At 42.7% G+C, this 15,381-nt stretch overlaps 1 protein-coding gene across 2 annotated transcripts in view; it reads left to right on the forward strand.

The window, feature by feature from the left end:
* Positions 1-15,381, forward strand: part of LOC138753875 (cysteine-rich motor neuron 1 protein-like) — a 300,852-nt gene that overhangs the window by 251,040 nt on the left and 34,431 nt on the right. For both annotated transcript variants that reach the window (XM_069917412.1, XM_069917413.1), the window contains 3 exons: positions 10,098-10,226; positions 12,512-12,665; positions 14,114-14,235. In XM_069917412.1, coding sequence (XP_069773513.1) covers positions 10,098-10,226; positions 12,512-12,665; positions 14,114-14,235 — 405 coding nt within the window. The remainder of the gene's footprint in view (positions 1-10,097; positions 10,227-12,511; positions 12,666-14,113; positions 14,236-15,381) is intronic.

Genomic DNA, 15,381 nt, shown 5'->3' on the forward strand with positions numbered 1-15,381 from the left:
GTTCTCCAGAGGGAATGTTGCTGTTTGTTTCTCTGTGCTCTGCCACACACCACTTCAGACGAACTGAAGAGAATTAATTCACCATTACATTTATTACATATTGTTTAATCAAATGGAAAATTTAAATTAGTCTATTGGAATATAAATCTCGAAGCCTGCAACTATTTTAATCACGTTTGACATTGCATTCTGTGATGTTGAGTAAGGTATTATCATCATTTAAAAAATCACATAGTTTTCCTCGAAAAAAAATTAACCTTGTTGAGTGAAATCTGCAGAAAAGTAGGTTTTTTTTAAACTGGTTCCATATGATTCATTCTCATGATTAAAAACACAAAAATGCTGGAGGAACTCATCAGGTTTCGCAGCACCCATAGGAGTTAAAGATATATTACCGATGTTTCGGGCCTGAGTCCTCTTCAAGGTCAATCACAGTTTCTCTAGACTTTCATGATTCACTTCATTCTAATGATGTCCATTTTAACTAAACCATACACAATTGCTTTGCCCTGGAATGGTGAGTAGCAATGAACTCTGAGGTGCATCCTGTTCTCTTTCATCGCAGATTATACAGTGGAACCCCATTACAACACGATAGTTGGGGTCCAAGATATCAGATCGCGAAAAATGCAGGGTTGCGCTAAATCAGGGTTTCACTACTGTGTACAATTTATACACACACTAGGTGCTTTCAAACAGCCTTGTAAAATGGGGTTAACCGGGCAGTTTGGCCCGTTAGCGCCCCATTGAAAGGGTCCGACCGGTCATTGTCATCCAAAGTTAACCAGGTCTCTGTCCGACCTGAGAGGTAGTCAGGGGACCCAGGTAAACTTACCCAGTCCACGTTGACCGGCGGCCTGAACAGCAAAATGGCCCTGGGATCACACAGAGAAACCCTGGCTGAAATGTCTATGGTGATGGGGGTGGGGGGGGGGAAGAGGGGTCTCTGCCAGGGCCTGGGGTGGAGATGTGGGGGGAGGGTGAGGCGTGGGCCACAATTGGGGCGAGTGAGGTCGATGTTGCGAAGTGGGGGGGGGGAATGGGGGAGAGAAGGGTCGGCTGCAACGGGCGAGAGAGGAGAGGGGGCGTCGGCTGCCGTGGGTTGGGGGGGGAAGCGCGATTGACAGTGGGAGGGAGACTGACAGCTGGTGAGGGGACGGGGGGGAGACGAGTTGGCGTGACGTATCACACCGCGTCATCGCAGGGGCGGGATCCCATTTAAATCACCGGGTTGGCGATAGACTGGGGCCATCCCCCTTCAATTTAAAAGGTGCCTTTGCCCCACGAATTGCACCTGGGTCACTATCCGGGTCTTCTTTGGCTTGGCTTCGCGGACGAAGATTTATGGAGGGGGTAAAAAGTCCACGTCAGCTGCAGGCTTGTTTGTGGCTGACAAGTCCGATGCGGGACAGGCAGACACGGTTGCAGCGGTTGCAGGGGAAAATTGGTTGGTTGGGGTTGGGCGTTGGGTTTTTCCTCCTTTGCCTTTTGTCAGTGAGGTGGGCTCTGCGGTCTTCTTCAAAGGAGGCTGCTGCCCGCCAAACTGTGAGGCGCCAAGATGCACGGTTTGAGGCGTTATCAGCCCACTGGCGGTGGTCAATGTGGCAGGCACCAAGAGATTTCTTTAGGCAGTCCTTGTACCTTTTCTTTGGTGCACCTCTGTCACGGTGGCCAGTGGAGAGCTCGCCATATAACACGATCTTGGGAAGGCGATGGTCCTCCATTCTGGAGACGTGACCCATCCAGCGCAGCTGGATCTTCAGCAGCGTGGACTCGATGCTGTCGACCTCTGCCATCTCGAGTACTTCGACGTTAGGGATGAAAGCGCTCCAATGGATGTTGAGGATGGAGCGAAGACAACGCTGGTGGAAGCGTTCTAGGATCCGTAGGTGGTGCCGGTAGAGGACCCATGATTCGGAGCCGAACAGGAGTGTGGGTATGACAACGGCTCTGTATACGCTTATCTTTGTGAGGTTTTTCAGTTGGTTGTTTTTCCAGACTCTTTTGTGTAGTCTTCCAAAGGCGCTATTTGCCTTGGCGAGTCTGTTGTCTATCTCATTGTCGATCCTTGCATCTGATGAAATGGTGCAGCCGAGATAGGTAAACTGGTTGACCGTTTTGAGTTTTGTGTGCCCGATGGAGATGTGGGGGGGCTGGTAGTCATGGTGGGGAGCTGGCTGATGGAGGACCTCAGTTTTCTTCAGGCTGACTTCCAGGCCAAACATTTTGACAGTTTCCGCAAAGCAGGACGTCAAGCGCTGAAGAGCTGGCTCTGAATGGGCAACTAAAGCGGCATCGTCTGCAGAGAGTAGTTCACGGACAAGTTGCTCTTTTGTCTTGGTGTGAGCTTGCAGGCGCCTCAGATTGAAGAGACTGCCATCCGTGCGGTACCGGATGTAAACAGCGTCTTCATTGTTGGGGTCTTTCATGGCTTGGTTCAGCATCATGCTGAAGAAGATTGAAAAGAGGGTTGGTGCGAGAACACAGCCTTGCTTCACGCCATTGTTAATGGAGAAGGGTTCAGAGAGCTCATTGCTGTATCTGACCCGACCTATCCACTATCCGGGTGCTGTAGCTTAAAAGCACCGACTGATCACGGTAGCAACCCCACCACCTCCCTCTGTTCGTGGCAGCACTCACCCCTGCCCCTGGTTCTGAACAACACGCACCCCACCCACCCCCCCCCCCCCCACCCCGTCCACACGATAAATTCCCACCAAGATAAACATTACTATAATCATTTAGACACGCCACTTCTAAACATCTGCTGCTCCACAGGGTGACCATCCCTGGTACTGCATCTTTTAAAATGGTCTTGTTTAATGTCCCATCTCAAAGAATGAAAGGTGGACGTTAAGGAGTCCAATGACTCCATATAACCACTTACAGCACTGAACAGGCCAGTTCGGCCCTACTAGTCCATGCCGTAACAAATCCCCACCCTCCTCGTCCCACTGACCAGCACCCGGTCCATACCCCTCCAGTCCTCTCCTATCCATGTAACTATCCAGTCTTTCCTTAAATGTAACCAATGATCCCGCCTCGACCACATCTGTCAGAAGCTCATTCCACATCCCTACCACCCTTTGCGTAAAGAAATTTCCCCTCATGTTCTCCTTATAATTTTCCCCCTTCAATCTTAAACCATGCCCTCTAGTTTGAATCTCCCCCACTCTTAATTGAAAAAGCCTATCCACGTTTACTCTGTCTGTCCCTTTTAAAATCTTAAACACCTCTATCAAGTCCCCTCTCAATCTTCTACGCTCCAGAGAAAAAAGCCCCAGTCTGCACAACCTTTCCCTGTAACTCAAACCTTGAAATCCTGTCAACATTCTCGTGAACCTTCTCTGTACTCTCTCTATTTTGTTTATATCTTTCCTATATTTGGTGACCAAAACTGTACACAGTACTCCAAATTTGGCCTCACCAATGCCTTGTACAATTTCATCATAACCTCCCTACTCTTGAATTCAATACTCCGATTTATGAAGGCCAGTATTCCAAATGCCTTCTTCACCACACCATCTACCTGAGTATCAGCCTTGAGGGTACTATTTACCACAACTCCTAAATCCCTTTGTTGCTCTGCACATCTCATTGCGTTATATCCAAATTCGCGTTAAATCGGGGTTCCGTTGAATTTAAACTTGTTTTCCTTCGTTTCATTTTGGATATTTGTTTTTGTCTGTACTTGTCTTCCTTTGTTTGTCTAGTTTGTGCATTTTTCTCTTGGTTCGGTTCGTTCTTTTTTCCATCTCTTGGGTTTCAGTTCAGCTTTGGGTTTGCTTGAGTCCCAAAGCTCCCAAGATAATAATGGCATCTCATCTTTGTCCTGTCTTTCTTCAGTCTTGTGACAATGTACAACTTGCTTTTCTTTGCTGGATATATTCTGCTCCTTCTTGTTCAAATTAACCTTAATCCTTATCATTCTGATAGACTATAACATTGTACTTTGCAACACTTGCTTGTGCTTTGAAGTATATTTATACATTGTTGGGATAATTAGCTTTCTTATTAAAGTTAAACAGTTCATCCATCATCTGATCTGCTTGGAAATCCCACTGTTCTGCATTTTGGTGCTGCATTTTGGTGCTTCTACATTCTTTTGCGTATGTTTTCTCTCCCTAATTTCCATTGTTAATCTATTAATCCAATTACCAACATTGGTTTATCTCCACAACAATCAATCACCATATCAGAGATATTTCCTTTGTTCCATTCATCATTTCCCCTTCCCACCCCCACCTCACAAACACCTTCTCCATAGCTTAGTAAATTAGCTTTCTCCCTTTGCTGGTCCTGACACGTGGCCTTCAACTGGAAACATAAATATTGTTTCTCCTTCCACAGATACTGAGTGCTTACAGCATTTTCTGGTTCCATTTCAAAACAAAACATCATTCTTTCATCAATTAAGCTTCTGTAAGTTTCCAGTAATTTGTGTTTCTTTCTCTTTGGAATTTCTATTCTTTTCTCATTTTCTGTCATCCTAAATCATAACTTCGATTGGCCACAAAGTATCAGCCAGGTCCTTCAACTTTATTGGCAATGACAAAGCTAATAAACTAATAAACCACAATTCAACAGATTTTAATAGAAGAATAATCTTTCAATTTAGTTTATCAACACTAAATGACAATCTTAATTAGGAAGGAGTTAATCAAGAAGAGCTCTTATGGAAGGAGCATGGAGGGAAAGCTGGTTAGGAAATGTCCTGGAGGTATGGAGAATCACGCAATGCAATCAGCAAAAGCAGATGATGCTCACTGGAACATCTTCAATCCTAGTTTTTTTGCTTATTCCTTACTGCCCTTTGTTGAGCAGTGGCTATCTGGCATCATTACTGCACAGTTTCTGTTTTAGTAACCTGTTCCCTTTGGAATTGGAATTAGACTTCCATTGTCTTCAAAGGCATTGGTCTAATTGGACTGCAGTGAGTGGAGCTGCTGCCTCACAGCTCCAGCACCCTGGGTTCAATCCCATCCCTCCCCCCACCCCCAGTGCTGTCTGTGGCCCCTCCCTGTGATTAGATGGGTTCCCCCCCCCCCCCAGGGTGCTCTGGTTTCCTCCCACATCCCAAGTGCAGGAGTCAGTAAGTGGATCAGCCGCTGCAAATTGCCTCCAGTATGGAGGTGAGTTTTAAAATCGTGGGGTGGGAAATGGGGGGAAAATTAATGCAATGTGGGTTAGCGTGAGATTAATTTAAAAATGGGTGGTTGATTGTTGGTCTAGAACAGTGGTTTTCAAACTGCCCACCTATGCCATCAGTGCTCTGTGATTAGTAAGGGATTGCTTAAGGTGGGATGTGAATGGGAAGGTTGAGAATCACTGCTCCAGACCCAATTGTTACTGAAATTTTTTGCTTGAGAAAAATTGTCATTGGCCCATTTCCTGTGGTGTTCTGAAACTGTGCACATAACGAGTCAGTTAGATATGATTAAAACAGTGGTTTCCAAACTTTTTCTTTCTACCCACATACTACCTTAAGCAATCTCTTACTAATCACAGACCACCGATGGCATAGGGATTACTTAAAGTGGGATGCGAGTTTAGCGGGGGAAAGTTTGAAAACCACTGGTCTAGATTCTGTGGTCTAAAGGCCCTTTTTCAGTGCTGTATCTTCCTGTGACTCAAATGAACAATGAAAAGGGCAAAGCAAACTTAGTATGAGAAATGTGCAATGCCCAGAACCCTAAAGATACCCCTGTTCCATCTTCCTCTATTCCTGAGGTAGAGCAGATATATTCCTCACCTTCAAGTTGTGGTGCTCCTCCCATTCAAAAATACCCGTCAGACCACAGCACTCTTGGGATTAGGTGGCAAAGCTGCAGTAAGTATGGAGAGTTGGTTATCCAGAGTTAGGATCAAGATGGATAGTGGCTAGCGAAGAAGAGCAATGAAACAACCTGACCCAGAGTGGCATGCTCTATCTCCATCTGATGGAGTGATGGAACGAACATAAGGTAAGTTCTGTGTAGATTAAATATTGGAGACTTACCAAGAAACTGGTCCCAGATTTAATCATACAGAATTGATCACTGTGCCTTCAACCCCCAAACACTGAACTCTGGAATTACCTTCTGCTTCACCTCTATTCTCAAAAACAAGCAGAGGCAGAGGGGATGGTGCAGGAGCTCAAGTAAGGTGAGAACGACCTTGTCGAGGAACAAAAGGATTCAGCAAGGAGGCACATTTAAGGACAGGTTGTTCTAACTTTCTATTTCATAAGACAGTGGGAATGGCAGCCAGGGCAGGGATGTGCTCCTCTTGCAGAATGTGGATAGTCAGGGAAGCCAACGGTATCCCTGATGACTTCATCTGTAAGAGGTGCATCCAACTACAGCTCCTTTCAAACCATGTTTTGGAATTGGAGCTGGAGTTGGATAAACTACGGATCATTCAGGAGTCTGCGGGGGTGAGAGACATGAGTTACAGAGCTGCAATCATGCCGAGGAGGTAGGAGGATGGTAGCTAGGTGTCAGGAGGGGGAAAGCAAACAGGCAGGCAGTGCAGGCTACTCCTGTCGCCATTCCCCTCAATAACATGTATACTGTTTTGGATACTGTTGAGGGAAACAACCTACCAGGGACAAGCCATGACAATCAGAGTATGACCCTGTGGCTAAGGAGGAGGAGAAGCACGCTGTAATGATAGGGGATTCATTAGTGAGGGGAACAGATAAGAGGTTCTGTGGAAGGGATCCAGAATCCCGAATGGTATGTTGTCTCCAAGGTGCCAGGGTCTGGAATATTTCAGATTGGGTTCAAGAGGGATGGTGAGCAGCCAGATGTGGTTGTCCATGTAGAAACCAACAAATTGCGTAGATAGGATGATGAGGTCCTGCAAAGCAAGTTCAAGGGTTAGTGGTGAAGTTGAAGGACAGGACCTCCAGGGTTCAAACACCAGGATTGCTACCAGTGTGTTAGATATATGAGTTAGATACTAGTGAGATAGATAACATAACATAACAATTTACAGCACGGAAACAGGCCATTAGGCCCTTCTAGTCCGCACCAAACCAAACACCCCTCTCTAGTCCCACCTCCCTGCACAATGCCCATAACCCTTCATCTTCTTCTCATCCATATACCTGTCCAACCTTTTCTTAAATAATACAATTGACTCCACCGCCACTATTTCTCCCGGAAGCTCATTCCACACGGCTACCACTCTCTGAGTAAAGAAGTTCCCCCTCATGTTACCTCTAAACCTCTGCCCCTTAATTCTTAACTCATGTCCTCTTGTTTTAATCTTTCCTCCTCTTAACGGAAATAGTCTATCCACATCCACTCTGTCCATCCCTTTCATAATCTTAAATACTTCTATCAAATCTCCTCTCAACCTTCTACGCTCCAAAGAATAAAGACCTAATCTGTCCAATCTCTCCCTATACTCTAGATGCTTAAACCCAGGTAACATTCTGGTAAACCTTCTCTGCACTCTCTCCACTCTGTTTATATCCTTCCTATAATTAGGCGACCAGAACTGCACACAGAACTCCAAATTAGGCCGCACCAATGTCTTATACAATCTCAACATCACCTCCCAACTCCTATATTCCATGCAATGATTGATAAAGGCCAGCATACTAAAAGCCTTCTTCACCACCCTATTCACGTGAGTTTCTACCTTCAGGGAACGATGTACCGTTACTCCTAAATCTTTCTGCTCTTCTGTATTCATTCATGCTCTCCCATTTACCACGTATGTCCTGTTCTGATTCTTCTTACCAAAATGAAGCACCTCACACTTATCAGCATTAAATTCCATCTGCCATTTTTCAGCCCACTTTTCTAAGCAGCCCAAATCCCTCTGCAACCCTTGAAAACCTTCTTCATTATCCACTATTCCACCTATCCTAGTATCGTCTGCATATTTACTAATCCAATTTACCACTCCAACATCTAGATCATTAATGTATATAACGAACAACAATGGGCCCAATACAGATCCTTGAGGCACACCACTGGTCACCGGCCTCCAACCTGACAGACAATTATCCACTACCACTCTCTGGCCTCTCCCTTTCAGCCAATGTTCAATCCATTTGACTGTCTCAAAATTTATACCTAAAGACTGCACCTTCTTAACTAACCTTCCATGTGGTACCTTATCGAAGGCCTTACTGAAGTTCATATAGACAACATCCACTGCGCTACCCTCATTGATGGCATAGGGATTACTTAAAGTGGTATGAGAGTGGAAAGAAAAAGTTTGAAAACCACTGGACTAGGCCAAATAATAGTTCATCACAGATTAGAAGGGCCAAAGGGCCTGCTTTCTGTGTTATAATGTTCTATGGTTCTAAATCTTGTTCTTGGCCGAATTTTTTATCATCTTGTTTCTCTTGAAGTGGCTTAATGTTGATTCTTTGCTTGATAGCATCCTTGTGAAGCATTTTAGGACACTAATAGTGCCATGTAAATGGAATTAGATGTGGGCTTTTCACTTAATGTTGGAATGCAGCATTATAATCAAAGAATACCTTTGTACTCTCGTTGCTTCACGACATCTCAGCCTCACACGGCACATTCTCTATATTTGCAGCATTCTCTCATTCTTCATTCTTGGACAATTCAACAAGTAAAAGTCAGAGCCAACTGTTGAAAGTAGCAGGAGGTGTTGGGGAAATATCCAGGAAAGTGTATGAGATCTCAGGCTTCAGAATCAGATGGATAGTGTGCAAATGCAGGGGAGTTGTGTTAAATGTAAAATAGATATTCATTAGACCACAGTGGAGAGCTGCATCCAATCTTGGTCAAGGCACATGAGAAATGATGAGAAGGTCCCAGGGAGAATGCAAAAGATTTGCCAGGAAGGTTCCAGGGATAGCGATAGGTCGATACAAAATTACATGAGAAGCTGGGTTTGTTCTCCTTGGAGCAAAGAAGTTTGAGAGGAAGTTTGGTGAAAGAGTACAATATCATGATGAGTTCAGCCTGGTGAAATAATGGAGAATGGTTTTTTTCCCCCCAAGATGGTGGAAATGGCCAATCAGAATTTGTATAGCTACTTGAAGGTGAAAAGCAGTGGAATGAGACTTACTCATTTGTTCCACATAGATCCATAGTTCAATAGGTAAAATGACCACTTTCTATAGCAATATGTACAGAAAAGTGGTCATGACATACTAGTTTGAAGTGTGATGGTCTGGGAAGGGAAGCAAAAGAATCATGTTGTTGTAACCAATTGGTGTTTCTCAGTCACGTATAAATCATGTGGAGACCGGGTAAGTATCCAAGTAATGAATTTTATGACTGGCAGATTTTGTGTTTTGTTTTAATCCAGTAATTCTATATTTCATAAATGAAAAAAAAAGAGGAACATTTCCAAGTATTTATTTTATTGACTTACCGTGGGAATTATCCTTACATAATCCATACATAGGGCAGTACATTTAGCATAGCAATTAGCCCAATGCTATTACACTGCTGGCAACCTGGGTTAGAATTGGCTGCTGGCTGTAAGGAGTATGTATGTTTTCCTTGTGTCCATGTTGTTTACCTCCAGGTGCTCCGGATTCCTCCCATGTTCCTAAGACATACGGGGTTAGATTAATTGGTCACAAAGTGTATTTGGGTGGTGCGGGCTCATGTGCCGAAGGGCCTGGTTACCATGCTGTATCTCTAAATTTAAAAAAAGTCCTGCAGCTACTTGTATTTAACAAAGCACCTTGACATCACATCAAAAATGTCAAAACCATAGGAAGACCAACACCCCAGTGTCACAACCTAATGACTTGAGCAGATAGTACTGAATCTTCCTACGTGATATTGGGTCAAAATTTTCAAATTCTGCTGTCAACACCTCTGTGAAAGCATTGTCATCAAAAGAAACCAGCAGGATTTTTTTGCAACAGTTAATTGAGAAGTACACAGCATCTTCTCAGAACTTCCAGAGACAGATATAATAAAATATGGACTGACCAACATCACTCATACCCCAAGAACAAATAGTGTCAAAAGTATTTTGATCACAGACCTGGCAGAAAAACTAAGGTTGGTACAATACTGAAAAAGAACACATGATTTTGCAATGTTGCTCAGGCTATTAGTTTTCATTCAGAAATTAGATTTTCATGTTCTGCTTCTCCACAGAGCCAACCTATGGAACAGTCAGTCCAATGTTATGCGAGAGACTGGTAAACTGTACCTTGTCAGAGAAGGATTGTCCGTATGGCTTTGTACAAGACCAGAAGGGGTGCTTGATGTGTCAGTGCCTACCTAGTAAGTATTCCAATCCTTTCAGAATGCCAGAAAAAAATTGAGTATCTGTGCACTGAAACATAGTGCAGTATGTGTAATTTTCAAATAGTTTATGCATACTTAAAATAATTATCTCCCTGGCAAAAGGCCAGCTAAGTGAAAGGACATTTTCATTGTTAATTGTTCTCAAACTCTCTGCTCAAAGCTGCTTGAACCTGTCGGTTTCAGAATTGTTCACTACCAATGATGTGTGGGGTGTGATGCACCCAAACCCAAATGAATGTGAGTGTTATATAATTAACAACAAATAATGGCGAATAGTTTGTGTGGATTTCATTTGTAATTGAGCACCTTTATTCACCTTCTTGTCTGGTATTGCCAGTTAGACTATACTACAGAGGCAAGTCACTGTCAGTCTTTCTCCCCATACCTTCAATTAAATGCTGGGTAGTCTATCTGAAATTAAGCATACTTAAAAATATAATTATTTGATCCTTTGAATATGAATTCCCTGTCCATATTGATTTAGTTTATCAAGTTTCATATATGTTTTAAGCATGGTACAAAACTGAGCAGGAATGAAATGTTGAGTGAAAACTGTAATCCTTCACCCACTGCCTCCTGCTGCAACATAGTCTACGTAATACAGGACAGAATAACCTTCCACTGTGAGAAAGGGCAGCAGGGCAACAGCAGCACAAATAGTAAATCTTTCTTGGAAAACTGCAGGTCAAAATCTAGGGTTGATCCAGATTGACTGAGAATCTTTTTTTTAACCTCTTTCCAGGAAACATGGGCATTGTGACCATTCTCCGTGCTTGCATTTTCATATGGCTGCCAACATTTTTTTAAGTCTTGCCCACTTTGTTAACCACTTGTCTTCCTCAAGAATTATCCTTTCTCTCATAGAGAGGGAGAGAATTCTGAGGACAGATTTAACCAGGATTGTCCTGAATTGGGCACACTAGTCTGTCAGGCTGACATCTAAGTTTTCTAGTGATCCACAGAAGATAACCATGTTTGATTGCAAAGGAGAGAGAGAGGGGGGAAATGATGAGAGAGAGAGGAGAGTGAGGGGAGAGGAATAGAGAGAGAGAGGGAGGGGCAGAAAAGTGAAGGAGAGAGAGAGAGAGTCCTGTGCCCTTTGAAAACTGAAGCTGATGAAAAGGAAATAACTGGGCAATGCTTGATTATTATCACCCCCCCCCCCCCCACACCCTTACATCATCTCTTCTGGCTAACACCATAGCCGCTCCTGTCCCACCCACATCTCCCTACCCCATCTCCAAGAACAGTCAAATTAGAAACAGCTTCCCAGATGCTCAAACATACATCATCACAAAAGCTTACTGCATCTTCCATCTATATCCTCTGGCATAACTCCAGGATCGGAAACACAAAAGAGAAAAGGGATAACTCAACTGTAAAGCATATAATTACACCCTGTTATGTCTAAAAACAGGAACAGTCTTGCCATCTATCCAAACTAAGCTAATACTATAAACTTCCATTGTCAAACAATGCATTTCCACGTAAAAGTTTGAATATTTTTTTCAAAGTTTGCTCATTAATTGGATTTTATTGTTGAAGTGCATTTTATTTGTGTACAATCCATAATTTGTTTCCTTGACACATCCGCAACTTCCAGAGTTCTGGACAGAACAATTGCTACTAATCTCCAAGTTCACAGGAGCAAACTGCACCACACACGAGATGCCTGCGTTGAAGCAGCTGGGAGCCAATAACTGGAACTGGAACATATTCACTAATAAACGCAGAACAGGAGTTGGTCTGTTTGGTGTTCATTCAGAGAAAGCAGCTTTATTGCCGCAAAGTAGTCATCTCTCAGGAGAAGTGCGCTCTCCTAATAAGCAAAATACTTTCAAAAATTTTTATTTGTATGAGAAGTTTAAAAAATAACACATTACTTTACAAATTAGTTGTAAATTTTAAAAAAACTGGATTTGTCCTAACACAAACTCAATTAATGTACAAGTGGAGTGATATGAAGTGGATTTGCTTGGGTGATTTACATGGGCTCAGTCTTGTCATTAGCTGAAGCTATTGACCAGGGGCCAAGTACTAAACATTCATTCAAGCAGCTTTTGTACACACTTCACAAAGCCTGAACCAGCAAGAGGCTGCTTGGCCATTTGCCTTTTCAAGCGAAGAATGATACAAGAATATTGAATGAGAAGTGAGGAAGTCAACCTCAATGTTTTGGTCGGCAGAGATGTATTGTTTTGCACACTGGTTCATTTTGTGCCAAGTTGTAACCGATAGAAAGTAACATCTTTCTGTTCCAGAGGAACCCTGTCCAGACTTGACATCACATTGCTCCTTGGATTGCCCCTATGGCTTCTTAGTGGACTTAGATGATTGCATCATCTGTGAGTGTCGACCACAGCCACACAAATGCCGAAAGCTTTCCTGCAATAAGCATTGTCACTATGGTTATATGTAAGTACAACAGATCGGCACCAAGTGATTTAACAATCAGTTAAGAGTGCAGGTTCAGATGAGTTATTTTCAGATTTTGGTTCTTTGTTTCGTCAAAGAAGCACAGCTCTTTTCCATTGTTATTTCTGTCTCACCAAGTGACCTCTGATAAGATATCCAAATTATTTGGAACTATTTCCTCAAATGTTCTGTAAATACACATCATTCACCTCCCACTGAAATGTCCTGGGCAGTATCAGTTAGCGCTATGCTACTACAGCGACTTGGGTTAGAATACAAGGAGTTTGTATGTTTTTCCTGTGCCTGCATAGGGTTATATTTGGACAGCATGGACTCATGGGCCGGAAGGGCCTGTACCGTGCTCTGTGTCTAAATATAGATATAAATGTTCTAAGGCTGCTTGAATAAGGTGAAAACTATCGTATCTTGAAGGACACAACTTAACCCATGGAGGCCATTCACCTACTTATTTACCTGTTCTCTCCCGCATGTCCACTTGCTCCATTCCTTGAATAGAGTGATTGCTTTTCTATTAGTGGGTGCATTGGATGTGAGACAGAATTGAACATCAGAACTTACTAAGATAAAGAAAATCAACAAGCAAAATCAATAAATATGCAAAGTGATTAGGTAACGTCATTGCTGTTGCTTCTGTGTCATAGGTACCTGTTTGTGATTTGCACCTGTAGAGAGAGCCATAGAGCTAATATGGTTGAATTATATTGTTCTGCCTGGTTTACTGGACATCCTGGCCATACCCATGCTTGTGGTTGCCACACAAAGAAAACTGCACTCAATAATAAACCTGACAAGCAAGTTGGCCTTTGCTGATATGTCCAAATAAAAATCTTTTGTCACGTCTGAAATTCTTTCCCGGTGGGCAGCACGGTTGGTGTAGCGGTTAGCGCAATGCCTTTACCCCCCTCAGCAATTGGGACTGGGGTTCAAATCCTGCACTATCTGTAAGGAGTTTGTACGCTCTCCCCATGTTTGCATGGGTTTTCTCAGGTGCTCCGATTTCCTCCGAGCGTTCGAAACGTACCGAGGGGTGTAGGTTAATTGGGTGTAAATTGGGCAGCACAGACTTGTGAGCCAAAATGAAATTAAGGAGTTACGTCTAAATTTTTTTTTTAATTTAAAAATTCTCTGCGTGAAATCTTGAGACCGTCAACTTTGCAACAAGAAGTAACTTCTGAACATGATGTGTTTTGACGGGTAGGGTAGGGTAGGGGTTTAAAATTCCAAGGTAATAGATCAATGATGTTGGAAATTTAAAATAAAAACTATATACATACTCAGCAGGTTGGACAGAATCTGGAGGACAAATTTAGTGTTTCAGATTGATGACCTTCCGTCAATATATAAGCACACCTTTCATTCTTGAAAATATATTCAACCAAGTCGGTCTCAGCTGGAATTTGCTTTTTTTTTTAATGTTTTATTCTTAGGAGAAACAAACATGGTTGTGAGATGTGCCGCTGTGTAAAGTGCCCCCCATTCACCTGTGACAAGTATTGCTCAGAAGGGTATGAAAAGAATAAGAAAGGATGCTCCGTGTGTAAATGCAAAGGTACCACAACATTAACTCATTTAAGGACATGTTTCTGCAATGTTTGGGAACAGATTGTACAATCAGGAATGGCAATGATGCATCATATTTTTGCATTGTTATTTTCATTGGGTTAAGGGTCATTAAAAATACTTAACACCTTTTTAATAGATGTGTCTTCAGTAAAGCTGTGGATATGTCTTGATTTTTTTTTAATGCACATCATGGATTACTGGTATATTCTCAGAAATAACAAAGGCAGAATATTTTTCTTTAATTTCCAATTTCCATCTATTAAATTTAACAAGAGAAGAAAACGTACAATATAAAACACCCTCCATGAAATGCCCAGCTGCCTCCTGAAATCTTAGGCATATCTTTTTACTAACAAAAATCTCTTTCCCCACACCCCCATATAATTTGTGGGAAATGTTGCCGGTAGATCCTTAACTTCATTCATGAAACCACCATTATCAGCTAGTAACAGAAGTACCGATTGCCTTTCCTTTCAGAAACATGCCAGTGTTATCAAACAGCCAAAACACTTTTATCAATAAACAAAACTTTTTTTTTAGAGTCCAATTCTATAGCACAGAAACAGGTTTAACATCCAAGCTAGACCTATTTGCCGGGGTTCGGTGAATATCTGTCTATCCCTGTACCTGTTAAAATGTCTTTTGAATGTTACAACTGCCCCCTCCTCTGCCTATTGCAGATAGTCAACCCCCTCTGTGTGAATACGAAACCCCTAAAATCCCTATTAAATCTTTCCTCTCTCATCTTAAAGTTTAATTTTAGATTCCCCTACCCTGTGAAAAAGATTGTTTACCAATGCCATTCACGATTTGTTAAAACCTCTATAAGGCTTTCTGTCCTTTAGCCTTCCATGCTTCAGGGAGAAAAGTCCCAGCCCATCTAATCTTTTGTTATAATCCAAGCCTATGAGTTCCAGTGACACTCTCAGTGAACATTTTCTGCTTCCTTTCCTACTCCTTAACTGAGTGACTGAAACAGCGCACGATACTCCAGAAGCAGACTCACCAACACCCTGTACAGTTGTAAGATGACATCCCTACTCCTGCCCTCAATGACTTGAATGTTGAAAACAAACATGCCAAACACCTACTTCATTATCCTGTCTACTCGTGTCGCCACTCTCATAGAACT

Source organism: Narcine bancroftii, chromosome 2, assembly GCF_036971445.1.
Source record: "Narcine bancroftii isolate sNarBan1 chromosome 2, sNarBan1.hap1, whole genome shotgun sequence".
Taxonomy (NCBI): Eukaryota; Metazoa; Chordata; class Chondrichthyes; order Torpediniformes; family Narcinidae; genus Narcine; species Narcine bancroftii.